This window comes from Kogia breviceps, chromosome 17 (genome assembly GCF_026419965.1).
Source record: "Kogia breviceps isolate mKogBre1 chromosome 17, mKogBre1 haplotype 1, whole genome shotgun sequence".
NCBI lineage: Eukaryota > Metazoa > Chordata > Mammalia > Artiodactyla > Physeteridae > Kogia > Kogia breviceps.
In genome coordinates this window covers 551,993-577,722 of record NC_081326.1, presented here as the reverse complement: position 1 = coordinate 577,722, position 25,730 = coordinate 551,993, and the positions used below count along the sequence as shown (strand labels likewise).

The window sequence follows — 25,730 nt, the reverse complement described above, 5'->3', positions numbered from 1 at the left end:
GTCTCTACAAATGACCCAAGTTTGTTCCTTTTTATGGCTGAGTAATATTTCATATATACGTACCACATCTTCTTTATCCATTTGTCTTTTGGTGAGCATTTAGGTTGCTTCCATGACCTGGCTATTGTAAGTAGTGCTGCAATTAACATTGGGGGGCATGTGTCTTTTTGAATTATGGTTTTATCTGGGTATATGCCCAGTAGTGGGATTGCTGGGTCATATGGTAATTCTGTTTTCAGTTTTTAAGGCACCTCCATACTGTTCTCCATAGTGGCTGTATCAATTTACATTTACATTCCCACCAACAGTGCAAGAGGGTTCCCTTTTCTCCACACCCTCATCAGCATTTGTTGTTTGTAGATTTTCTGATGGTGCCCATTCTAACTGGTGTGAGGTGATACCTCATTGTAGTTCTGATTTGCATTTCTCTAATAGTGATATTGAGCAGCTTTTCATGTGCCTCTTGGCCATCTGTATGTCTTCTTTGGATAAATGTTTATTTAGGTCTTCTGCCCATTTTTGGATTGGGTTGTTCGTTTTTTTTAAATATTGAGCTGCATGAGCTGTTTATATATTTTGGAGAATAATGCTTTGTTGATTCGTTTGCAAATATTTTCTCCTATTCTGAGGGTTGTCGTTTCATCTTTTTTTTTTTAGTTTCCTTTGTTTTGCAGAAGCTTTTAAGTTTCATTACGCCCCATTTGTTTATTTTTGTTTTTATTTCCATTACTCTAGGAGGTGGATCAAAAAAGATCGTGCTGTGATTTATGTCAGAGTTCTTCCTATGTTTTACTCTAAGAGTTTTATAGTGTCTGGTTTTACATTTAGGTCTCTAATCCATTGTATTTGTGTATATGGTGTTAGGGAGTGTTCTAATTTCATTCTTTTACATGTAGCTGTCCAGTTTTCCCAGCACCACTTATTGAAGAGGCTTATCTTTTCTCCATTGTATATTCTTGCCTCCTTTGTCATAGATTAGTTGACCATAGGTGCGTGGGTTTATCTCTGGAGTTTCTATCCTGTTCCATTGATCTATATTTCTCTTTTTGTGCCTGTACCATAGTGTCTTGATTATTGTAGCTTTGTAGTATAGTCTGAAATCTGGGATTCTGATTCCTCCTGCTCAGTTTTTTTCCCTCAAGACTGCTTTGGCTATTCAGGGTCTTTTATGTCTCCATACAAATTTTAAGATTTTTTGTTCTAGTTTTGTAAAAAATGCCACTGGTAATTTGATAGGGATTGCATTGAATCTGTAGATTGCTTTAGGTAGTAGTCATTTTCACAGTATTGATTATTCTAATCCAAGAACATGATATATGTCTCCATCTGTTTGTGTCATCTTTGATTTCTTTCATCAGTGTCTTATAGTTTTCTGAGTACAGGTCTTTTACCTCCTTAGGTAGGTTCATTCCTAGGTATTTTATTGTTTTTGTTGCAGTGGTGAATGGTATTGTTTCCTTGATATCTCTATCTGGTCTTTAGTTGTTAGTGTATAGGAATGCAAGAGATTTCTGTGTATTAATTTTGTATCCTGCAATTTTACCAAATTCATTGATTAGCTCTAGTAGTTTTCTGATAGCATCTTTAGGATTCTCAATGTATAGTATCATGTCATCTGCAAACAGTGACAGTTTTACTTCTTCTTTTCCAATTTGTATCCTTTTATTTATTTTTCTTCTCTGATTGCCATGGCTGGGACTTCCAAAATTATGTTGAATAATAGTGGTGAGAATGGACATCCTTGTCTTGTTCCTGATCTTATAGAAATGCTTTCAGGTTTTCACCATTGAAAAAGCTGTTTGCTGTGGGTTTGTCATATATGGCCTTTATTATGTTGAGGTAGGTTCCCTCTATGCCCACTTTCTGGAGAGTTTTTTCATAAGTGGGTGTTGAATTTTGTTACAAGCTTTGTCTGCATTAATTGAGAGGATCATTTGGTTTTTATTCTTCAATTTGTTGATGTGGTTTATCGCATTGATTGAATTGCATATATTGAAGAATCCTTGGATACCTGGCATAAATCCCACTTAATCATGGTGTATGATCCTTTTAATATGTTGTTGGATTCTGTTTGCTAGTATTTTGTTGAGGATTTTTGTATTTATATTCATCGGTGATATTGTTCTGAAATTTTCTTTTTTTGTAGGATCTTTGTCCGGTTTCGGTATCAGGGTGATGGTGGCCTCATAGAATGAGTTTGGGAGTGTTCCTTCCTCTGCAGTTTTTTGGAAGAGTTTGAGAAGGATGGGTGTTAGCTCTTCTCTACATGTTTGATAGAATTCACCTGTGAAGCCATCTGGTCTTGGACTTTTGTTTGTTGGAAGATTTTTTTTTTTTTTTTTTTGTGGTACTCGGGCCTCTCACTGTTGTGGCCTCTCCTCTTGCAGAGCACAGGCTCTGGATGTGCAGGCTCAGCGGCCATGGCTCATGGGCCTAGCCACTCTGTGGCATGTGGGATCTTCCCAGACCGGGGCATGAACCTGTGTCCCCTGCATTGGCAGGCGGACTCTGAACCACTGCGCCACCAGGGAAGCCCTGTTGGAAGATTTTTAATCACAGTTTCAGTTTCATTACTTGTGATTGGTGTGTTCGTATTTTCTTTTGCTTCTTGGTTCAGCCTTGGAAGGTTATACCTTGCTAAGAATTTGTCCATTTCTTCCACGTTGTCCATTTTATTGGCATAGAGTTGCTCGTAATAGTCTCTTATGATGCTTTGTATTTCTGCCATGTCTGTTGTAACTTATGCTTTTTCATTTCTAATTTTATTGATTTGTCTTCTACCTCTTTTTTTTTTTGATGAGTCTGGCTAAAGATTTATCAGTTTTGTTTATCTTCTCAGACAACCAGCTTTTAGTTTTCTTCGTCTTTGTTATTGTTTTCTTTGTTTCTGTTTCATTTATTTCTGCTCTGATCTTTATGATTTCTTTCCTTCTACTAACTTTGGGTTCTATTTGTTCTTTCTTTAGTTCCTGTAGGTGTAAGTTTAGATTGTTTATTTGAAAATTTTCTTGTTTCCTGAGGTAGGACCGTATTGCTATAAACTTCCCTCTTAGAACTGCTTTAGCTGCATCCCATGGGTTTTGGATCGTCGTGTTTTCATTGTCATTTGTCTCTAGGTGGTTTTTTTTTGGGGCTACACGGGCCTCTCACTGTTGTGGCCTCTCCCGTTGTGGAGCACAGGCTCTGGATGCGCAGGGTCAGCAGCCATGGCTCATGGGCCCAGCCACTCTGCAGCATGTGGGATCTTCCTGGACTGGGGCAGGAACCCATGTCCCCTGCATCGGCAGGCGGACTCTCAACCACTGTGCCACCAGGGAAGCCCTGTCTCTAGGTATTTTTTGATTTTCTCTTTGATTTCTTCAGTGATCTCTTAATTATTTAGTAATGTATTGTTCAGCCTCCATGTGTTTGTGTTTTTTATGTCTTTTTCCCCTGTAATTGATTTCTAATCTCATAGTGTTGTGGTCAGAAAAGATGCTTGATATTATTTCAGTTTTCTTAAATTTACCGAGGCTTGATTTGTGACCCAAGATGTGATCTGTCTTGGAGAATGTTCTGTGTGCATTTGAGAAGAAAGTGTAATCTGCTGTTTTTGGATGGAATGTCCTATAAATATTAAGTCCCTCTTGTTTAATGTATCATTTAAAGCTTTTGTTTCCTTATTTATTTTTTTTGATCTGTTCATTGGTGTAAGTGGGGTGTTAAAGTCCCCTACTATTACTGTGGTATTGTCGATTTCTTCTTTTGTGGTTGTTATTTAGCATTTGCCATATGTATTGAGGTGCTCCTGTGTTGGGTGCATATATATTTATAATTGTTATATTTTTTTCCTGGTTTGATTCCTTGATTATGTAGTGTCCTTTCTTGACTCTTGTAACATTCTTTATTTTAAAGTCTCCTTTGTCTGATATGAGTATTGCTACCCCAGTTTTCTTTCGATTTCCATTTGCATGGAATATCTTTTTCCATCCCCTCACTTTCAGTCTGTATGTGTCCCTAGGTCTGAAGTGGGTCTCTTGTAGACAGCATATATATTGGTCTTGTTTTCGTATCTATTTAGCGATCCTGTGTCTTTTGGTTGGAGCATTTAATCCATTCACATTTAAGGTAATTATTGATATGCATGTTCTTATTACCATTTTCTTAATTGTTATGGGGTTGTTTTTGTTGGTCCTTTTCTTCTCTGTGTTTCCCACCTAAAGAAATTCCTCTAGCTGGTTTGGTGGTGCCAAATTCTCTTAGCTTTTGCTTGTCTGTAAAGCTTTTGATTTCTCCGTCGAATCTGAATGAGGTCCTTGTTGGGTAGAGTAATCTTGGTTGTAGGTTCTTCCTTTTCATCACTGTAAACATATCATGCCACTCCCTTTTGGCTTGTAGAGTTTCTGCTGAGAAATCAGCTGTTAACCTTATGGGAGTTCCCTTGTATGTTATTTGTTAGTTTCCCTTGTTGCTTTCAATAATTTTTCTTTGTCTCTAATTTTTGTCCATCTGATTACTGTGTGTCTTGGCATGTTTCTCCTTGGGTTTATCCTGCCTGGGACTCTGTGCGTTTCCTGGACTTGGGTGGCTGTTTCCTTTTCGATGTTAGGGACGTTTTCAACTACAGTCTCTTCAGATATTTTCTCGGGTCCTTTTTCTCTCTCTTCTCCTTTTGGGACCCCTATAATGTGAATGTTGGTGCATTTAATGTTGTCCCAGAGGTCTCTTAGGCTGTCTTCATTTCTTTTCATTCTTTTGTCTTTATTCTGTTCTGCGGCAGTGAATTCCACCCTGTCTTCCAGGTCATTTATCTGTCTTATGCCTCAGTTATTCTGCTGTTGATTCCTTCTAGTGTATTTTTAATATCATTTATTGTTTATCTGTTTGTTCTTTAATTCTTCTAGGTTTCTGTTCTTTAATTATTCTACGTCTTTGTTAAACATTTCTTGCATCTTCTCCATTTTTGCCTTCTTTTTCTGAGGTCCTGGATCATCTTCACTGTCATTATTTTGAATTTTTATTTTGGAAGGTTGCCTATCTCCAGTTCATTTAGTGGTTTTCCTGGGGTTTTTTCTTGTTTCTTCATCTGGTATAGTTCTCTGCCTTTTCATTTTGTCTTCCTGTGAATGTGTTTTTCCTTCCACAGGCTGCAGGATTGTAGTTTGATCATGTAGTAGTTTTATTTTTGAGTTTTTGGGGAACCTCTGCACAGCTTTCCTCAGTGGCTGCAGCAGTTTACTTTCCCGGAAAGTCAGCGGTGCAGGAGGGAACATGTTCCTTTGGCTCCTCATCTTGCCTGATTCTGTGTGTTTGTTTCTGTGTATTTGGTAGGTCAGCTGCATTTCCTGGTCTTGGTATAGAAGGTGCCCTGTGGGGCCCAGTAGTGCAGTGCCCCCAGACTGCATTGGAGCCGGGTGCCCCAGGAGCGTCCCCTGTGTGGCCGGGCCATGCTGGTCTCCCGTGCACTACCATGTGCCCCGGGGTCTGAGGCCTGGGTACAGCTATTGCTGGTGCTCCAGTGTGTGTGGCCAGCCCTTGGGGCAGGGGCCACGTTGGGGGATGCTGGTGCTGGCCAGAGGTGTCTGTCCAGGCAGGGGTGGATTTGGAGGGGCTGTGGTGCTGGCCGAGGGCACGCACCAGGATTGGTGGGGCGGGGACTGCTTGGGAGGAGTGCGGGCCATGGTGGGTCTGCAGCTGAAACTGGGTGGGGTGAGGGGGGCTGATGGGTAAGATGGGGAGTCAGAAAGGGGCTGGTGGTACCCAGCCAGCTTGGTGGAGGGCAGGGCTCCCACAGCCCGCATCTGGTGCCTGCCAGTCCCTGGGGACCCTGAGAACGTGCCAGCAGAGCCCTGCTCCTCTGGCACACGATTTGGAGTTAGTCCATGCCACTCCTTTATGGGAGAGGAGACCCAGGCGCTTTTCGAGCTGCAGCCCCTGTGCTGGGCCTTGGGGGGAGCGGCTCTCGTTCCCTGCAGTCCCCTGGCTCTCCCGGATGTTCTGGGGGCTCATCTTGTGGGTGCAGGGTCTCCAGCTGGGGAGCCGGACGTGGGGTCCGGACCCTGTGGTCGCAGTGCTGGGGGAGCAGGCCACACTGTGCCGGGCCCTCTGCGTGGCTGCTACTTTTCTGTCTTCAGCTGTGCAAGGTCTGTCCTGCTGGTCCTCAGGGCGTTCTCACAGGGTTTTCGACTTGTAGCTGTGATCTTGGTCTCAGATTTCTCACCTCCAGAACTGTGTGGTAATAAGTTTGTGTTGTTTTAAGCCGCTGAGTTTGTGATAATTGGTTACAGCAGTGACAGGAAACTAATGTAACCAGCACGTGGCAGGACTGGGATTTAAGCCTTGATCTGAGGCTAAAATTGGCAGTTTATGGTCGCGCTGTGATTATGGGACTTCAGGCGGTAATACTCAGTACTAATACGTTTGTTCATAGAGCATGTCTTTCTTTGGTGTCTTCTGTCTGAAGAGTGATGGGTTGGGCGCTGCGCTCAGAGATGGGAGTCCCCGGGTTCCTGCCCTCGCGATCTCAGTGCGGCGAGAAGACAGGCGAGGAGCACGCTCCGCAGATGTCAGGCTGCGTTTGTGTGTGCACGCTGGGCGCTGCGAGTAGGGGTCTTGAGCGTGCAGAGACAGAGGGGGTGCACAGCCCACGGCTCTTTGTGGGGAGGTGACGAGAGGCAGAGGCCAGCAGGGTAGCGAGGGGCCTGCTGGAGAGGACGTTCCAGGCAGCGGGAGTGGTGGGTTCCCGGGCGTCCAGGCTGCCGGCTGTGGTTGGGTTCACGAGAGCTGGGTCGCCTGCTGCAGGACGCTGGGGAGGGGTGAGGTCGCACGGAATGTGGGGTCGGTGTGAGAGGGGCTTCTGCGCCAGGAACAGGTCTGGGCCTTGATGTTCACGAAGGCTGCCTGCCTGCTTTGGCTGAGGTGTGCTTTAGTACAGCACCGAGAGCCATGGCTCTTGGTGGCAGTGAGCAGCTGAAGTCCGTCCAGTGGTTACTGAGCTGCGGGCCAGAAGCTGGCTTTTCATCCTGGATGTGTCTAGCTGTGGCCGCTGTGTGGCGTCCACACTTCGCGTGCATGCACCACATAGGACTGGGTCCTGTGGGAGAAAGGAGACCTCCGGACACGGCCTTGGCAGTCTCCCGAGACACGACACGTGCAGCCGTGGGTGTGGGCAGGGTCAGCTCGGGGGCCTGGGCAGAGAGGCCTGCAGGATGCCTCCGTGCTGTCTGGAACAGAGCTGTTAAGTTCTAACATCTTGTGAGCTTGGTCCCGTGATACTATTATGCTGTGTGACAGCGGCTGCTTTCTGTTTTTCCCCAGACCCCCAGACTTCAAGGGAGATTTTTGATTTTGCACTGAAGGCAATCTGTCCTCAGGTAAGACTTAATGCTCCTCTAATTCTTTTGCAGCTGAGCCCTGTGATTGTCAAACATTGATGGTAAATTGTTTTTTTTTTTTTTTAATAGATTGATCTGAAGAGATATGCGGTGCCTTTGGGTAAGACCCTATATTTAATGATGTGGAATGTTTCAGGTTATTAAGTTAACACATTGAGTGAACATTTGCTTAAACCGTGAGTGAAAGTCAGTGCAATGACACCTGTGAGGCTCCCATGCGGTTATGACGGGGCCTCTTGAGAGCTGGTTGAGATGGTCACACTTAGATCACATGATTGCAGAAAACATCTCTTCAGAGCAACTCTCAGGGGATCCAGATTGTTTGATTCTGACTTTATCTGAATAAACCCTGATCCTACTCCTGACCTTTGTTTTGGGAGTCACGGGCCTGTCGATTCAGATGGAGGACGGAGGCATCAGAAGTCTCAGGGGGCCACCGGGTCACTAGAGTAAGGGCACTGGAGCCCCCTTTGTGAGGACAGTTTTAATTTGACGTGTGCCTGAAGCTTTTCCTTAGCTCTTTGTTCCACCCTGTGTTGTCTTAATTTAAATGTGATGTATTTTGCATTTGCAGCCGGTTTGTCCATATTTACCCTGCACGCATCTCAGTTTAGCACCTGCCTCCTGGACAACTACGTTTCCTTATTTGAAATATTGTCGAAATGGTGTAGCCACACAAATATGGAATTGAAGAAAGCTGCATATTCAGCTCTGGAATCTTTCCTGAAACAGGTACTGTTTAAAATTTTTTCTATGCAAAAAATTAAATTCCAATCTTGTGCATGAATTTCCCTGGTGACTGTTGATCTTTTTTTTCCTGTAGTGGTTTTGCCGTTCTTAGGTCTTGTTTTGTGAAGTGTTCCTTCAGGTCTTTTGCTTGCTTTGAAATCAGGTTGTACGTCATTTTATTAACGAGCTGTAAATGTTCTTTATACAATTAGGAGACAAACCCTTTTTTCAAAATAGTGCAAATAGTTTTTCTCTGTGGCTTCTCTTTTCTTTTTCTTAAGTGTATCTTTCGAAGAGCAGGACTTTTAAAGTTTAAGTCCAATTTACCAGTTTTCTAATTGGTCCTCTTTTCTATGCCCTAAGAAAACTTGACCTGTCCTGTGATTGCAGAGATTTTCTCCTAGTTTTCCACAAGAAGTTTTGTAATTCATAGTTTTAACATTTACATTTAGGTTTATAATGCGTTTTGAGTTAGTTTTTGTGTATGATGTACAGTAAGGTTTGAAGTTGATTTTTTTCCCCCTTTTTTTGATTCAAGCACCATTTGTTGAAGACTTCTTTCCCCATCAACTTACCTGGGCACTGTGGTCACAAAGCAGTTGACCCCATGTGTGGAGCTTTATTTGTGGACTGTTGTTCCATTTGTCTTTCTGTCTATCCTTGCGTCAGTACCTCACTGTGTTGATGGCTCCAGCTTTATATTAACTCTTGTAATTAGGTAGTGGATGTCTTCCGACTTCACTCTTCTTTTCCATTATTGTTTTGCCTATTGAATGAGCATGTTTTTTTTTGAAGGCATTTTAAGGGTGAGAAATTATGGAGAAGAAAGTGACTTATTTTACACTGGAGAGAGAGAGAGAAATGAATTAGATTCATCTTGAGTGTCTGAGCTTTTTTTTTTTAATTTTATTTTTTATACAGCAGGTTCTTATCAGTTGTCTGTTTTATACATATTGGTGGATACATGTCAATGCCAATCTCCCAGTTCATCCCACCACCACCACCACCCACTCCCCTTGGTGTCCAGTGTTTGTTTTCTGTGTCTCTATTTCTGCCATGCAAACCCGTTCATCTGTACCATTTTTCTAGATTGCACATATATGTGTTAACGTGATATTTGTTTTTCTCTTTCTGACTTACTTCACCCTGTATGATAGTCTCTAGGTCCATCCACGACGCTACAAATGACCCAATTTCGTTCCTTTTTATGGCTGAGTAATATTCCATTGTATATTTGTACCACATCTTCTTTATCCATTCGTCTGTCGATGGGCATTTAGGTTCCTTCCATGACCTGGCTATTGTCAGTAGTGCTGCAGTGAACATTGCGGTGCATGTGTCTTTTTGAATTACAGTTTTCTCTGAGTACATGCCCAGTAGTGGGTTTGTTGGATCATATGGTAATTCTATTTTTAGTTTTTTAAGGAACCTCCATGCTGTTCTCCATAGTGGCTGTATCAATTTACATTCCCACCAGTGGTGCAAGAGGGTTTCCTTTTCTCCACACCCTCTCCAGCATTTGTTGTTTGTACATTTTCTTTTTTTTAAATTTTTTAACATCTTTATTGGAGTATAATTGCTTTACAATGGTGTGTTAGTTTCTGCTTTATAATAAAGTGAATCAGTTATACATACACATATGTCCCCATATCTCTTCCCTCTTGCATCTCCCTCCCTCCCACCTTCCCTATCCCACCCCTTTAGGTGGTCACAAAACACCAAGCTGATCTCCCTGTTCTATGCGGCTACTTCCCACTAGCTATCTTTTTTACGTTTGGTAGTGTATATATGTCCATGCCACTCTCTCACTTCATCCCAGCTTACCCTTCCTCCTCCCCGTATCCTGAAGTGCATTCTCTAGTAGGTCTGTGTCTTTATTCCCGTCTTGCCCCTAGGTTCTTCATGAGCTTTTTTTTTTTTAGATTCCATATATGTGTGTTAGCATACAGTATTTGTTTTTCTCTTTCTGACTTACTTCACTCTGTATGACAGACTCTAGGTCCATCCACCTCACTACAGATAACTCAATTTTGTTTCTTTTTATGGCTGTGTAATAGTCCATTGTATATATGTACCAAATCTTCTTTATCCATTCTTCAGTTGATGGACACTTAGGTTGCTTCCATGTCCTGGCTATTGTAAATAGTGCTGCAATGAACATTTTAGTACATGACTCTTTGAATTATGGTTTTCTCAGGGTGTATGCCCGGTAGTGGGATTGCTGGGTCGTATGGTAGTTCTATTTTTAGTTTTTTAAGGAACCTCCACTGTTCTCCATAGTGGCTGTATCAATTTACATTCCCACCAACAGTGCAAGAGGGTTCCCTTTTCTCCACACCATCTCCAGCATTTATTGTTTATAGTTCTTTTGATGATGGCCATTCTGACCGGTGTGAGATGATACCTCACTGTAGTTTTGATTTGCATTTCTCTAATGATTAATGATGTTGAGCATTCTTTCATGTGTTTGTTGGCAATCTGTATATCTCTTCTTTGGAGAAATGTTTATTTAGGTCTTCTGCCCATTTTTGGTTTGGGTTGTTTGTTTTTTTAATATTGAGCTGCGTGAGCTGTGTATATATTTTAGAGATTAATGCTTTGTCCGTTGATTCGTTTGCAAATATTTTCTCCCATTCTGAGGGTTGTCTTTTTGTCTTGTTTATAGTTTCCTTTGCTGTGCAAAAGCTTTTAAGTTTCATTAGATCCCATTTGTTTATTTTTGTTTTTATTTCCATTTCTCTAGGAGGTGGGTCAAAAAAGGATCTTGCTGTGATTTATGTTAGAGTGTTCTTCCTATGTTTTCCTCCAAGAGTTTTATAGTGTCTGATCGTATATTTAGATCTTTAATTCATTTCTAGTTTATTTTTGTGTATAGTGTTAGGGAGTGTTCTAATTTCATTTTTATTCATGTGGCTGTCCAGTTTTCCCAGCACCACTTATTGAAGAGACTGTCTTTTCTCCATTGTATATTCTTGCCTCTTGTGTCATAGATTAGTTGACCATAGGTGTGTGGGTTTATCTCTGGGCTTTCTATCCTGTTCCATTGATCTGTATTTCTGTTTTTGTGCCAGTACCATATTGTCTTGATTACTGTAGCTTTGTAGTATAGTCTGAAATCTGGGAGTCTGATTCCTCCAGCTCCATTTTTTTTTTCCCCTCAAGACTGCTTTGGCTCTTTGGGGTCTTTTGTGTCTCCATACAAATTTTAAGATTTTTTGTTCTAATTTTGTAAAAAATGCCACTGGTAATTTGGTACGGATTGCATTGAATCTGTAGAATGCTATGTGTAGTATAGTCGTATTTACAATATTGATTCTTCTAATCCAAGAACATGGTATATCTCTCCATCTGTTTGTGTCATACACCGTGATCAAGTGGGATTTATCCCAGGGATGCAAGGTTTTTTCAATATATGCAAATCAATCAATGTGATAAACCATATTAACAAATTGAAGAATAAAAACCATATGATCATCTCAATCGATGCAGAAAAAGCTTTTGACAAAATTCAACACCTATTTATGATAAAAACTCTCCAGAAAGTGGGTGTAGAGGGAACCTACTTCAACATAATAGAGGCCATATATGGCAAACCTACAGCAAACATGATTCTCAATGGTGAAAAACTGAAAGCATTTCCTGTAAGATCAGGAACAAGACAAGGATGTGCACTCTCGCCACTATTATTCAACGTAGTTTTGGAAGTCCTAGCCATGGCAGTCAGAGAAGAAAAAGAAATAAAAGGTATACAAATTGGAAAAACTGTTTGCAGATGACATGATACTAAGAGAATCCTAAAGATGCCACCAGAAAACTACTAGAGCTGATCAATGAATTTGGTGTAGTTGCAGGATACAAAATTAATGCATAGAAATCTCTTGCATTCCTATATACGAACAACAAAAGATGAGAGAGAAATTAAGAAAACAGTACCATTCACCATTGCAACAGAAAGAATAAAACACCTACCTAAGGAGGAATAAACCTAACTAAGGAGGTAAAAGACCTGTACTCAGAAAACTATATGAGACACTTGTCTTTCTTTCTGGTTTTTAGTTTTGAGCCGTCCCCGTGTTCCCTCCTGTGGGTCCCAGTCTGTTGGTGACTGAGCTCACCGGCCTCTGGGCTGCCAGCTCTGTGTCACCATGAGTCTAAAGACGCCTTCTGCTTCATCAGGGAGCTTTCGTCTGGAGCCTGTGTTTTGTGCAAACGTCTTCCTGCATCTACCTGGTCTCCTTCAGTCCCTTTCTCTAGGAAAAAAGCGTCACGTATAATAAAGGCTTACTTGAGAAAGTGCCTTTTCTGAATCTGTTGGAGACTAAGCAGTCAGGTGGAAGAAATGGTTCTTTATGAGTAACAGCAACTGTGGAACTGTGACAACACATTGATAATGTCTTGCTCAGCAGTTCTAGCCTTTTCACATTTGGATAGATTCCTTTGTTTTCCTAGAAATGTCTCTAAAGTAAACGTTATGCAATTGCAGCTTTCTTTTATGGTAGCGAACAACGCAGAGACGCACCGGAGTAAGCTGCGGTACTTCATGGAGCAGTTCTATGGGATCATCAGAAACGTGGACTCAAACAGCAAGGACTTGTCCATCGCCATTCGTGGATATGGACTGTTTGCAGGGGTATGCCCGTTAATTTACTCTTGTCTTTTCAGTTTCACCTGAGGGTTTAAAAGAATGTACTTTACTGTATCTTGAATAGCATCTCAAGCTTGTGACAATATTGTTCTTACTTGCTTTGTCATTAACTTGTTTCTTTCATTGCCTGCTGTGTACTAGGATTCTGTATGTATATTATCTCAAATACTCATAACTCTCCCACAAGCTTTTAGGAATATGATTCCACTTTACAGGTGAGGAAACTGAGGCCCAGAGAAATTAGGTAACTTGTGCAAGGGCACAGCGAACAGTTGACAGAACCAAGACATACCTCCGACCCGAAGACGGGAAGTAGCGTGTTTTTCCCACTGCCGCGCCGCCCGTCGTTGACGAGGTGCAGTTTGGCGGTGGCGCTCGGCTTGCTCTGCAAGAGCCCCTGTGCCTGAGCGAGGTGTGTTCAGGGACGGTGAGCGTCGCCGTGGCTGCGCCCCTCCTGCTGGAGCTGGTGCTTCCACTCGGCAGAGCACGTCACTCCCTGCCTCTGCACGTCTACCTCCCAGGGCTGCTTCCCTGTTGTAGGGCCTGTGCGTCTGTTTGCAGCCCTCCACACCACTCCTCACGCCTTCCCTCAGGCTTCCTCATTTGTTTCCAGATGATCCTTTCCCCTTAAAAATAACCCTTTATCTCCACTTGTCTCTGCGGCTCCTCTCAGTGTACTTAGGGCAGAAGAAACAGTGTGTGAGGAGGCTCAGAGGTGACCGAGGGCCCGGGCTTCACAGCTGCAGACCCTGAGGCCTGGCCAGCTTGGACTTGTTCGTTGTGACGTAGTGTAGCCAGAGCGTGACCAGCAGGGAGGAAGGGAGAGGACGCGGCAGAGATACGGGGGCCAGAGTCTCCGGGAGGAGGGGCTCGAGCCGAAGTTTCAGGGGCCTCGGGAGCACGTGGCCGGGCAGAGGACGGCACAGCCGGGTGCCCTGTGCTGTGCCTCCGGGCTTTGGGGCTGTCCCTTCCTCTGGGCGACTGGCCTCTGGGCAGGGCCTGCACCCAGTTGTCTTGGGTAACTACTGTCTTCCCAGTGCCTAGAACACAGGGTCCAATAGGTGTGTTGTGTGTTAATAACTGTTCAGAATGTACTCACAGATTTTTCAGAAAGCATCTTTAGAACATACGCTGTATTTTATATCTGTATTTCTTCGCCATTAAAAAGCTTGTTAACATTCAGTTTATAACAACATGGCTTAACACGACACCTTCAACACCATTGTTTTGAGGTTGGTAAGGTTGACAGAGGCTTGTTTTCCTTCCCTAAAGCCTTGCAAGGTTATAAACGCAGAAGACGTTGGCTTCATGTTCGTGGAGCTTGTTCAGCGCTGCCGGCAGCTGTTCCTCACCGAGACGGACACGGCTGAGGACCACGTCTACCAGATGCCCAGTTTCCTCCAGTCTGTTGCCAGTGTCTTGATTCACCTTGATACGGTGAGTGAGATGGTTGATTTAACGGAGCACAGTTTTGACTACTTTACCTCAGTTCTTCAGGTAATTTGATGGCGTAGCAGGAGTTAATATGCATTCAGTACGGGCACATTGTGGTCGAGGCGACTTTTTTTTCCCTAATATCTTTATTTATATTTATTTATTGGGTTGCTCCGGGTCTTAGTTGTGGCACGTGGGCTCCTTAGTTGTAGCAGGCAGGCTCCCTAGTTGCGGCATGCCTGTGGGGTCTAGTTCCCCGACCAGGGATTGAACCCGGGCCCCCTGCATTGGGAGCGTGGAGTCTTATCCACTGGGGCCCCAGGGAGGTCCCCAAGGTGGCATTTTTAGCTAGTATTTTGTATCGGTGCGGTTTTTGTCATGAAACTTGACTTTTTGTTCCCAGAGTAGGAAAAATTATTTGTTACTTTTTATCTTCCTGAAAGATTAAAGTTGCTGCCTGGGGTAGAATTGCACCGTAAGTATCATTTAGACAGTTACTCTGATTTTTTTTAAGACAATCACAGCAATAAGCAGATGAGGTAATAATCCTGGTTTTTCATTCATGTGATATGTGTCGTGTGTCTGATGGCATTGTGTTCACTGTGACTGTCTGTACGGCCCCTGTAGTTACTCGTTGCCTGCCCTAGCTCTTCGTGTGCTCTCCTTTCTGGCAGGTTCCTGAGGTGCACATGCCGGTTCTGGAGCACCTCGTGGTCGTGCAGATAGACAGTTTCCCCCAGTACAGTCCAAAAATGCAGTTGGTGTGTTGCAAAGCCATAGTGAAAGTTTTCCTGGCCTTGGTAGAAAAAGGACCAGTTCTCTGGAATTGCATTAGTACTGTGGGTAAGTTTGGAATTCACTTGTTTTGAGGACGATGAATGGTTAATACTTAACATGTTGTTTGATATAAAGAGCATCTGGTTGCCAAATTCTTTTGTATCTTTCGATGCCTCTTGGAGAACTAGTATTTTGGTGAACCAGAATATCCTTTTGCTATCCATTTTTTGAATTTTTTTCCTCTTTTGCTTTTGAATCTTAATAGTCTAAAATTTAAAACAAAAGAAAAAAAGAAAATATTAAAACTAAAGATATTACCAAACGTGGAGAAAAAATTGACAGGTAAGTTATGTTCAAAAAGATAATGGCTGTTATTTTTATTGAGTGGTTATATTTTTCATTGTATTTTTCTTTTCTGTTTTCATTTTCTTTTTATAGTGCATCAGGGTTTAATCAGAATATGTTCTAAACCAGTGATCCTTCAAAAGGTAAATTCTGAATGTATGATTTGAAAGTTAGTCTTTTGTCATCTTGAAAGCTAAAGATGTTGCTGGAGTGTTTAGTCTGTATATATACAAAAGTGGCTTTTTTGTTATTAGCCATTAGCTACATTTTGAAAAGTATAGGCTGTAATACCTAAGTACGTTTTCCGGTGATGGTTATGAGACATCCTTAAACATAACCTTACTACTATACGTACATTTTTACAAAAAGGGATCGTTTTCTCTTGAAACTGCAGGACAAAATACTTAGGTATATTATGGTGGGCGTGTCTTAGTTACTTGAGGTTAACAGGAAGTAGGATGAGATGAGAGATGTGTATAAGAAGCTGAGGTGGGTTATTCATAGCCCAGCCCGTGGGTGTTGTTTTGAAACACTTGTTAGCGCATCACTGTTTTAGTCCTAGTTAGAAAATTGTGACTTTTTCCAGCCTTTTTATTATGCTTTCATATTATACTATCTTTCTCAAACCAAGTAGAGTCTCCAGCTGGTGGCTCTTTTCGCTTAGAGAATGCTGACCTCAGAAAGTGGAAATGCAGCAGCGCCACTCGTTTTCTGATCCGTCCTCAACGTGGCCTGTCTGTCTCCCCTCCAGGGTGCTGAGCCTGAGTCTGAAGACTCTTGTGTGTCAGGGGACGTTCAAGCCGGCCAACGGCGGGTGCCCGCCTGCAAAGACTATTTGGATCTTTTCAGAAATCTCCTGAGCTGTGACCAGATGATGGTAAAAACGACCATTTTAAAGCCACCGAAGTACCTTAGTTCCTCTATTAGTCTCCAGAGTTTTACACCTAAGCATTATTTCAGAAGTATATTTTACTAACTTTCAATAGGGTTGTTTTTTTTTTAAGTACTTCAGGTAATGAAAAATTAAAACAGTGTAAGTTAGGATAGTTAAAGTGAGGCTTGAAGAAAATCAAAAGGAACAAAATCGTAGGACTCATTTAAAATTAATGAATTCCCATAGCTGAGTCATCATTTTAGCTTAAGAAGCAGCATACGTAGTGTAATTGGTGTGGAGTTGTTCCTTCAAACAGACCCAGGCTGGTGGATAAAAAGAACACGGCAGACAGTGTTATCGCCACAGCTGTGCTCTTTTTACTTGCTAAAGCTGGAGGTAAATCCAGTTGATGTAGTAGGTATGAAGGAGGTGGGTGCACGGCTGTTTGTCACGGTTAGAATCACGCCTCCTACATTTCTGGCAGGTGTTTCAGCGGTGTCTGCTCTAAGCCAGGTTCTGGCCACTGTTTAACATAGTTTGACAAGCATTCATAGCCTAGGAAAAGCGGTGTTTGTCAATAGATGGTTCCTGTCCTGTGAAAAATCTTAGAAGTTTTTCTTATTGAGGTAAAATAGTACAGCAATGTTAACAATTTTACCTAAACTATGCTTTCTTATATGTGATGTTAGATACATTTTGAGGTTGGGTTTAATAGACTATTTGAGTAAGGGCAGAGTAATTGGTCCATATATTTGGAATGGTAGACTATTTCAGTTTTAAAGAAATAATAGATTATAATACTTTAAATCCATTCTGAGAATATATATATATTTATACATATGTATGCATGCACGCATGTGTGAGTACATGTGTATTTATATGTGCACACGTGTATATGTGCATACGTACACGAATGTGCATTTGCACATAGACACAACATGTATAGTATACAGATGTATACACACACTCACACATTAATGTGGTAAATACTTTGACAAGGATTGGCCTAAATCTTCTCATTCACTACTCTTTGTGTTTGTTCCGTGACTGCGTAAGTCGTATCTGACTGAAATGGTATTGTCCTAATAATTTTGGAAGGTATCTACATTTTCCAGCATGAAAACTTTGAGGTAATCTGCTATAGTTTACACAGGAGTTTCCACAATACCTAAGTATATGTATACATCTTTATGTATCATAATGCTGAGTTAATCCTGGTACTCATACTTTTTTGCACAGTGTGTTGAAATTTATTATTTTCTTTATTTTAAGGATTCTCTTTTAGCAGATGAAGCATTTCTCTCTGTGAATTCCTCCCTTCCAAGTCTGAATCGTTTGCTGTATGATGAATTTGTAAAATCAGTTTTGAAGATTATCGAGAAATTGGATCTTACACTGGAAAAGCAGCGTGTTGGGGAACGAGAGGTTAGAAGATCTTGCCAGTAATAATTGTGCGTCCTTTTTGTGCTAGCGCTCTGTGCGTGCCGCCGTGTATGAGCAAGTCGCACACTTGAAGAGATCGCGGGAGATTGGTTTATCAGCATTAATACGTGTCATTGATACTTTTTTATCTGCGTTTCCTAACGTGTAGAAAATAGTCCATACTAGATGGCCCACAGCTACTAGATAGTAGTTTCTGTGTTAATAAGTTAAAGCAACTCTTCGGACAACGTTGTTACAAGGATTGTTACGCATTCCTCAGCAAGTGCAGAGTCAAGTCTGTCTCAGTGTAGAGGCGGCCTTCTGCAGTAGGATCGGGAAACCTGGCGTTCCTCTGGTTGATACCCGAGGAGACTCCAAGTTCTGTGCTCCAGAGTCAGTAGAAGGTAGGCCAGGGCGGGCAGGGAAGACCCCCTGCTCCTGTGTTCTTGCACTGTTTTCCTGGCCGGCTCAAAGATGGGACCTAGCGTGAAGCTGCCGGCCGGGAGCTGCTGTCCGCTCTGAGGAGTCCTCATCACAGGACACGTAGCTGACGAGGCTAGAGTCAGTGGGCGTGGACTCTGTGGAACACACCCGGTTCACTGCTGAGCCCGTGGTTCCTTCAGTCGACTTTGCCTGTTGGCTTCCACGGCCGAGCCCAAGGCCACTCGGTCAGGGGTTCCTCCAGGGGCAGAGGCGGGCCCCGCACCTCATCAACCTGGCTGCGCTCGTGATGCTTTTACACAGGTTGAAGGGGACGCTGGGGGGTGGTCTGTTGCTCTTTAAGGCTTTTAATTTATTCAAGTCTAAACGAATTTCATAAACAGACATGCCCAGAGGGACCCCCGGGACTGTGGCCGCACGCCCGCTTTTGGAGCACGCGCCCTGGTCTCTGCTTCTGCTACCCTTGTGCTGTCCGCCGGGTCAGCTGTCACCTCTGAGATTAGCATTTCCCAGATAGGTCTACACTCCAGCTTTGCCCTTGACGTTTCCACCTGAATCTGAAACACAAACTGAATATGTTAATATTTTTGTATTACCGAATAGTAGTAACTAGTCCTCTGTTTCTCATTTTGAAACCTGCACGTCATTACTGATCCTTTCTATGGTATGAGCTTCTGCCTCTCTCTGGTGCCTCTGCTCCTGTGAGAAGTTATAGTCCCCCCCTACCCTGACTTTCCGTGTGTGCACCTTTATTCCCCCGACGGAGTCCCCTGTGGCCTCCCGTGCCACGTGTTCTGTGGGTCCCGTCATTTCGATCCTACTGTGAGCTTCCGAGGCCCGTCTGTACCTCCTCACTTTTGCATTCCTTCCTCAAAGACTCAGGTCTTGGTTGTGGAGTCACTTGCTGAGTCATTTGTTGAGCGATTGAATGTTACAGTGTTTTTTTGGTACCATTAATTTTTAAGGATGAAAATGAAGCTGCTGGTGTTTGGGTGATCCCGACTTCAGACCCGGCTGCTAACTTGCATCCTGCGAAACCTAAAGATTTTTCAGCTTTCATCAACCTGGTGGACTTTTGCAGGTATTTAAAAGATGCTATTTGTGTAAGAGTGGAAATTATCAATTATTGGCTGTAATATAGGAAAATCACTTATGTAGATATAAGAAATGAAATAGTAGGACTTAAAATCTAAAATTGCTTGTATGAAACTTAAAATATATTTAGATGTAGCAGCTGAGATTTATATTCTTTTTAAAAAACATTTAAAAGATCCTCAGGTAGGGAAAACAAGGAATATAGATATACCTGAAAATGACATACAGTGGAGTCATAGATTATGATTTTGTTTTGATTATGTCCCTTATAATTTCAAAGCTGAATAAAAATAGTGTATGATGAGAATTTCTACATTGAGCTTTAACTTTGTTTTTACAGGGAGATTCTTCCTGAGAAACATGTAGAATTTTTTGAGCCATGGGTACACTCCTTTGCATATGAATTAATTCTGCAGTCTGCACGGTTGCCATTCATTAGTGGTTTCTACAAATTGCTATCTGTTGCTGTGAGAAATGCCAAGAAAGTAAAATACTTTGAGGTAAGTGTTTTTTTGAAGGACACTGAATATTCCTGTGTTTCTTAGGTTGAGTGAGTGTGTATAAATACCTTCTAAGATATGACATAGCATATTGCAGTTTGAAAGTCTACTAATTTTATTGTCTGTATTTTGAAAGACTGATGATGTGAGGGGCAGTTGGATGGCACTGTTGAAAGTTTAACCAGTAGCATCTTCTGTTCTGATTTACAACAGCCGGCCGATTACGCTAGCTCTGCAGGCGTTCTGAAGGGGCGCGGGGCGCGGGGCCCGCCATCACAGGCATCCCCCATGCCCTCTCCAGGCTCACCTCGCCCGAAGCGCTGGGACGTGGCTCAGCAGCCTGTGCCCAGGCCGCCCAGGGCATCTGGTGGCCCGTGAGGTTGGAGAGTAGCTGGGTTTGCGTCTGGGGGCTCCGGGCATGAGCAGTGTCTCAGCCTGCAGGTGTGCGCGTCGGAACACCAGGACGGGGAGCAGACTTAGGCCTTGCGTTTCGACCGGGAAGCCACTTCCCACCTCTTGGTTTCTCACTGGCCTCCGCCTGAAATGCTTTCGGGGCTGATTTCATTTCCCCTCTGCATGAGGCCTGAGCAACAGGAACATGGGTTCCCCTCGGAAGGAAGGCTGGGAACTGCTGGGTTAGGACACAGGATTACCTGGTTGTCATTCACTGAACTAATTCCGTGTTTTATTTGACAGGGCGTTGGTCCAAAGAGTCAGAAACAGTCTCCTGAGGACCCAGAAAAGTCTTCTTGCTTTGCTTTGTTTGCGAAATTTGGTAAAGAGGTAATTTTCAAATGATTTATCCAGTGTTGTCATGGGTTGTTTAAAAATGAGTGTAAGACGTGGAGAATGGACTTGAGGACACGGGGAGGGGGAGGGGTAAGCTGGGACGAAGTGAGAGGGTGGCATGGCCACAGATACACTACCTAACGTAAAGCGGATAGCTAGTGGGAAGCAGCCGCATAGCACGGGGGAGATCAGCTCGGTGCTTTGTGACCACCTAGAGGGGTGGGATAGGGAGGGTGGGAGGGAGGGAGATGCAAGAGGGAGGGGATGTGGGGATGTATGTATATGTATAGCTGATTCACTTTGTTGTAAAGCGGAAGCTAACACACCATTGTAAAGTGATTATACTCCAATAAAGAAGTTTTTAAGAAAATGAATGTATGTTGAAAAAAATCCTAATGATCATAAATGATCTAATTACTTAAAAATGGGCTGCTTAATCCATATGGGGATTGAGGGGTTAAAAGCACTAACAGAGGAGATCTTTGTGCTTCCAGAGTCCCCTGAGGTTTCTTAAAACTGAGTGATGACAATGCAAAGTTAATAGATTCTTTAGCTCTTCCACATACTGGAAATTAAGTACTCGACAAATGGACTTTTCCTGGAGATCAGTGCTTCACTTTTAAATGAACGCGGCCGTGTCAGATAAGGCCACGTGATCATTTTCCTTATTTGCGAATAGGGTATCTCGTAGGTGATTGTGAAATCGAAGGCTTTCTTCAGGTGTGCAGCACTGATGCTCTTGTCTTTCTTGCTAAGGTGTCAGTTAAAATGAAGCAGTACAAAGATGAACTCCTGGCCTCCTGTTTGACCTTTGTCCTGTCCCTGCCACATGACATCATCGAACTTGATGTCAGAGCCTATGTCCCTGCCTTGCAGGTGGGTGCATCGTCCTGAGCAGACGCGTCTCTCGTGCAGTGTCCTGTTTCCTGGAAACCATGGCAGTCACAGCAGGCGCTCCCCCGTCAGACACCCCGGTTCATGTTCTGCTTCTGCCACCGAGCAGCTCTGGGGAGGGACCCTGGCTGGGCCTCTCTGAGGGCCCCTGGGGGTGGGGGCTGAGGATTCAGCCCTCCCAGTGCTGCAGGTGTGCGGTGACGCCCCCCCGGCAGGCCTTCCTGAGAGAGCCTCAGTGTACCCTTCCCTCCAGCCTGTCTGGTTCTGGCAGAGGAGAGGCTTGCCGTTAGAAACCCTCTTTGAATCTCATATTCCTTTTGTTTCATTACCTTGTTTGTACTCACATACAGATGGCTTTTAAACTGGGCCTGAGCTATGCCCCGTTGGCAGAGGTCGGCCTGAATGCCCTAGAAGAATGGTCAGTTTACATCGGCAAACATGTACTTCAGCCCTATTATAAGGACATTTTACCCAGCCTTGATGGATATCTGAAAACTTCAGCCTTACCAGGTAAGGTTTAGAAGAATTTTGACGTGTATCTTAAAATGGCGATGTAATAACTATAATAAGACTACATATTTGCATTTTTGCAACTTCTGAAATTTGAACCCAACATGTTAAAAATGTTTGATATTTTTGTGATCTCCCCAATTCATTTCAGTGTAATTGGGACATAAGAAGTTTAACTGAGGTATTAAACCTACTTTTTATTTTAGTCACTTCTATCCTACCAAGATTTATAAAATCTTCAAGGGCAAGAAGTCAGTCTTAAATATCTTGAATTCCTTATAGATTCTAACATACTGGCTTGCAAAGAAACTTTTGTTTGACAAATCAAACAGGAGTTAAAACTATAAGGAAATCCAATAGTAATTTTATATTTTGACCTAATATCGCTTGATTTTTTTATCAGTTTTTCAGATATAACTGATTTAGTACTAATGTTAATTCAGAAGAATTGTCATACAAGAAGTAGGTTTGGGAAAAGATTCAAAGGAAAAATTCATCTGGCCAGGCCAAATGTTTTCTTTTTTTTTTTTGAATGGATTGAAGGTTTTTAAAAAATTAACTAATTTATTTTTGGCTGCGTTGGGTCTTCATTGCTGCGCACGGGCTTCTCTAGTTGCAGCGAGCAGCGGCTACTCTTCGTTGCGGTGTGCGGGCTTCTCATTGCGGTGGCTTCTCTGGCTGTGGAGCACGGGCTCTAGGCGCGCCGGGCTTCAGTAGTTGCGGCACGTGGGTTCAGCAGTTGTGGCTCGTGGGCTCAGCAGTTGTGGCTCGCGGGCTCTAGAGCGCAGGCTCAGTAGTTGTGGTGCGCGGGCTTAGTTGCTCCGTGGCATGTGGGATCTTCCCAGACCAGGGCTCGACCCGTGTCCCCTGCATTGGCAGGCGGATTCCTAACCACTGCGTCACCAGGGAAGTCCCCAGGCCAAAGTTGTACTAGCCAGGAAAAATAGTATGTAGAATTGAGGGGGGTCAGATTTCCTTGAACCAGAATGGAAATGGACATTGTGATCAGATGAGCAAAAAGAAGGGTTCATGTTGGAGAAAACCCCTGAAATATTGGTAAGAATTGAAATGCCCTTGCCAGCAAAGTAGAAAATGAAGTGTTAATTCGTAAAATTCCATCTATGTAAATCATTATTTTATTGTTCAGCTTAAATACTGTTGGTTTAGAAACTGTAAATGAAAGGTGTGTGACAAATTTCATTCACTGTGTCTGGTTTTTATGACACCTTGATGCATATTCAGAGTTCATGGAGAAAGAGTCACAGTTTTGGGATAGGTATTTAGAGGGAAAAAAAACTAGTTGATGGTTTGTATCTTACTTAGGCTTTTATAATTCACTTCTTATAAGGATTGCTGCTATTTGAGTAGTTCACTGAAAACACGTGGACATGGTTAAAGGAAATGAATATATCTGTTAGCAGATACCTTTGTGGTCCTTTCATTTGCTTTTTTGAATTTCTGTCAGTTAGCTCATTGAAAAGATGTGTATTTCTTTTCAGTAAATGCGGGACATTACTGTGATCCTTTAAGCAGAGAATTTAGTTATTGATAAATAGTCGTTCTCCGGGTAATTAGAAGATAAGGAAGAGATAGGGCAAAGCAGAGAGTAAGTAAACCAACGACAGAAAACCCATAACCTGAAAGATTATTTTTAGTAATGTTTTATTTGATACGGTATTAAACTTCCAGAACAGTTCCATTAATAGTGAAAAGAACTATCTGTTCTTTATGCAGGTTTAGCAGTTAAATTTTGTCCCGCTTGCTTTGTCACTGTATGTGCTTTCTCCATATCGTGTGATGGTGTGTGTGTACGTTTATATGTGATGTTTTTTCCCGAAGCTCTTGTGAGTAAGTTGCAGACATCACAGACATGTATGCCTGAAAACTGCCATGTGTGCCTCCTGTGCATGACCACAGCGTCGTCGTGGTCCAAGTCAGGAAGGGTGACGTGGACCCCTCGCTCCCCTCCTCTGCAGCCCGTGCGCACACGGCTTGGCGGCCCCATGAACTTCCTTCGTAGCTGTGCTTTCAGCTGCGTTTCTCCGGGACCAGAATTCAGTCCGGGCCTTGCGTGCAGCTGTCGTGCCTCTGGGCGTCCTTTCGTGTGAGACAGCTCTCACGACGTTGACGTTGTTGAAGGTTGTGGGCCGTGACTTGGGAGGAGGTCCTTCCAGCTGGGCTTGTCTGACGTCCCCTCGCGTGAGGGGCCCCCAGGACCGATGGCAGGTGGTGCCGTCACGGTCATGCCCACGGGCCTGTGGTTAGCGGGAGCCGCTCCGCTCTCTGGTTGCGAGTGGCCGTCTTCCCAGTGAGTTCAGTTCAGTCCCGTGAGGTCCTCCTCCAGTGGTCGGTGCCAAGGAGGGTGGGCACCGGGGCCCCCCGGTGGGGCAGGGTATCCAGGCAGGCGAGGAGTGCGGCATACGGGACGTCGGCCACATTAGCAGCCGGATGGAGGACAGTGCGGGGAGAGAGAGAAAGAGCTAAAGGGCCTCGGAGATCAGGCCGGGCGCGAGCTCAGGGCCCTGCCTCCCGTCCCGGGCCTCACTGATTCTGCACGCGTGCACAGGCGCCCGCACACGTGTGTGGGTGGCTGAAGTGGAATGTGGAACGTGCACACCTGTTGTCCTTCTGTCCGTTGGAAGGGGCTGCCTGGGGCTAGTGGTGCCTTTGTAGCAGTGAGCAAACCAGTCCCCAGGTTGTGGCTTTGGAGAAATGGCTGCTTCCAGCCTGGACAGGGAAAGTACAAGAGGAACCTAGAATATTGTGTTTTCTGAAACATGCAGAAATCAAGGAAGTGTTCGAAGAGTGATGGGAAATGCCATGGGCCAACTTGGGATAATCTGAGCATCAAGGCAGATTGTCCCAGAAGGAGATTGTGATGCACTGAATCGCGTGGGACTCTTGCGTGTGTGCAGCTGCAAGTCAGTGAGCAAACGGGAAGCCTCGTCGTGTGCTCCGCCTCGCTGTGTGGCGGTCACCACGGGGCCAGTGGCTGAAACGCCATCTGTCGTTTCCCTGTCCTCTGGGTTAGAAGCGCAGGCGGGCTTAGCCGCTGCTCTGCTGGGGGCCGGCTGGGCTGGCCTGGCCCTTCTCCGGTTCATGCAGTGTGTCGGCGTGTCCGAGGCCCCGTTCCCGGCTGGCTGGTGGTCCCGGCTTGGCCCGCCGCTTGCCTTTGGCCCTCCGCCTTCACAGCCGGTGGCGTGCCTGGAGTCCTTGGGCTCCGAGTCTGTCCCCCTTCCTCCTGCATCTGCCGGAGGAAACTCTGCTTTCAAGAGGCTCGTGTGATGAGATTAGACCTGCCTTGTTGTGTGAGGGACACAGTCACGGGGGGGACACCGGGGAGGGTCTTGGGGCTACTGTAAGATCCCGCCCACCTCACCCCACAACGCGTGTTACTCGCCAAGGGCGCAGATGGCGGCTTTACAGTGGAGACCCTGGCAGACAGCCGTCAGCCTGCTGGCCAGCGCGGGGCCAGTGGACAGCACGCCCCCTGCGTGCTTTGCTGAGAGCCCAGTGCTGCTCTGTGCCGCGCCTGGCAGAGGTGCGAGGCCCGAGCCGTTCGCTCAGACTGCTTCTGATAAGACTCAAGCCTTGCTCCCTGTGGATTCCCCAGGAAGTAAAGAGTAACTTTGCCCGTTCCAAAGGCATTGATCAGTAAGGCAGAGGAGCACGTCCTTTAAGACTGAGTGAACTTCGCTAAGAATGTGACTCGTTTCATAGCCTCTTCTCAGAGTCAGGTGTTACACTCTCCAGGTTTTGTCATGTTCTGGGACCCACTGACACAACTTGAAACAGTGGGTCTCTCGCAGGGAGTCCATGAGATCCAGCTGTTTTCAGAGGAATAGTAAGATGTCGTGTGTGTTAACGTGCGGTCTTCAGATAGATCAGTAGGTCTTTACAAA

At 44.2% G+C, this 25,730-nt stretch overlaps 1 protein-coding gene across 3 annotated transcripts in view; it reads left to right on the top strand.

Annotated features, from left to right (window-relative positions):
- The window catches only part of PRKDC (protein kinase, DNA-activated, catalytic subunit), a 145,937-nt gene that overhangs the window by 8,683 nt on the left and 111,524 nt on the right, over positions 1-25,730 (top strand). For 2 of the 3 annotated variants that reach the window (XM_067017134.1, XM_067017133.1), the window contains exons 8-21: positions 7,297-7,352; positions 7,443-7,473; positions 7,948-8,105; positions 12,586-12,732; positions 14,020-14,184; positions 14,856-15,024; positions 15,397-15,446; positions 16,055-16,180; positions 17,450-17,602; positions 19,006-19,121; positions 19,476-19,635; positions 20,332-20,418; positions 21,181-21,300; positions 21,669-21,828. In XM_067017134.1, the coding sequence (XP_066873235.1) occupies positions 7,297-7,352; positions 7,443-7,473; positions 7,948-8,105; positions 12,586-12,732; positions 14,020-14,184; positions 14,856-15,024; positions 15,397-15,446; positions 16,055-16,180; positions 17,450-17,602; positions 19,006-19,121; positions 19,476-19,635; positions 20,332-20,418; positions 21,181-21,300; positions 21,669-21,828 (1,698 nt within the window). Of the gene's footprint in view, positions 1-7,296; positions 7,353-7,442; positions 7,474-7,947; positions 8,106-12,585; positions 12,733-14,019; positions 14,185-14,855; positions 15,025-15,396; positions 15,447-16,054; positions 16,181-17,449; positions 17,603-19,005; positions 19,122-19,475; positions 19,636-20,331; positions 20,419-21,180; positions 21,301-21,668; positions 21,829-25,730 lie in introns of those variants that run through there. The other variant, XM_067017135.1, reaches the window with a different exon arrangement.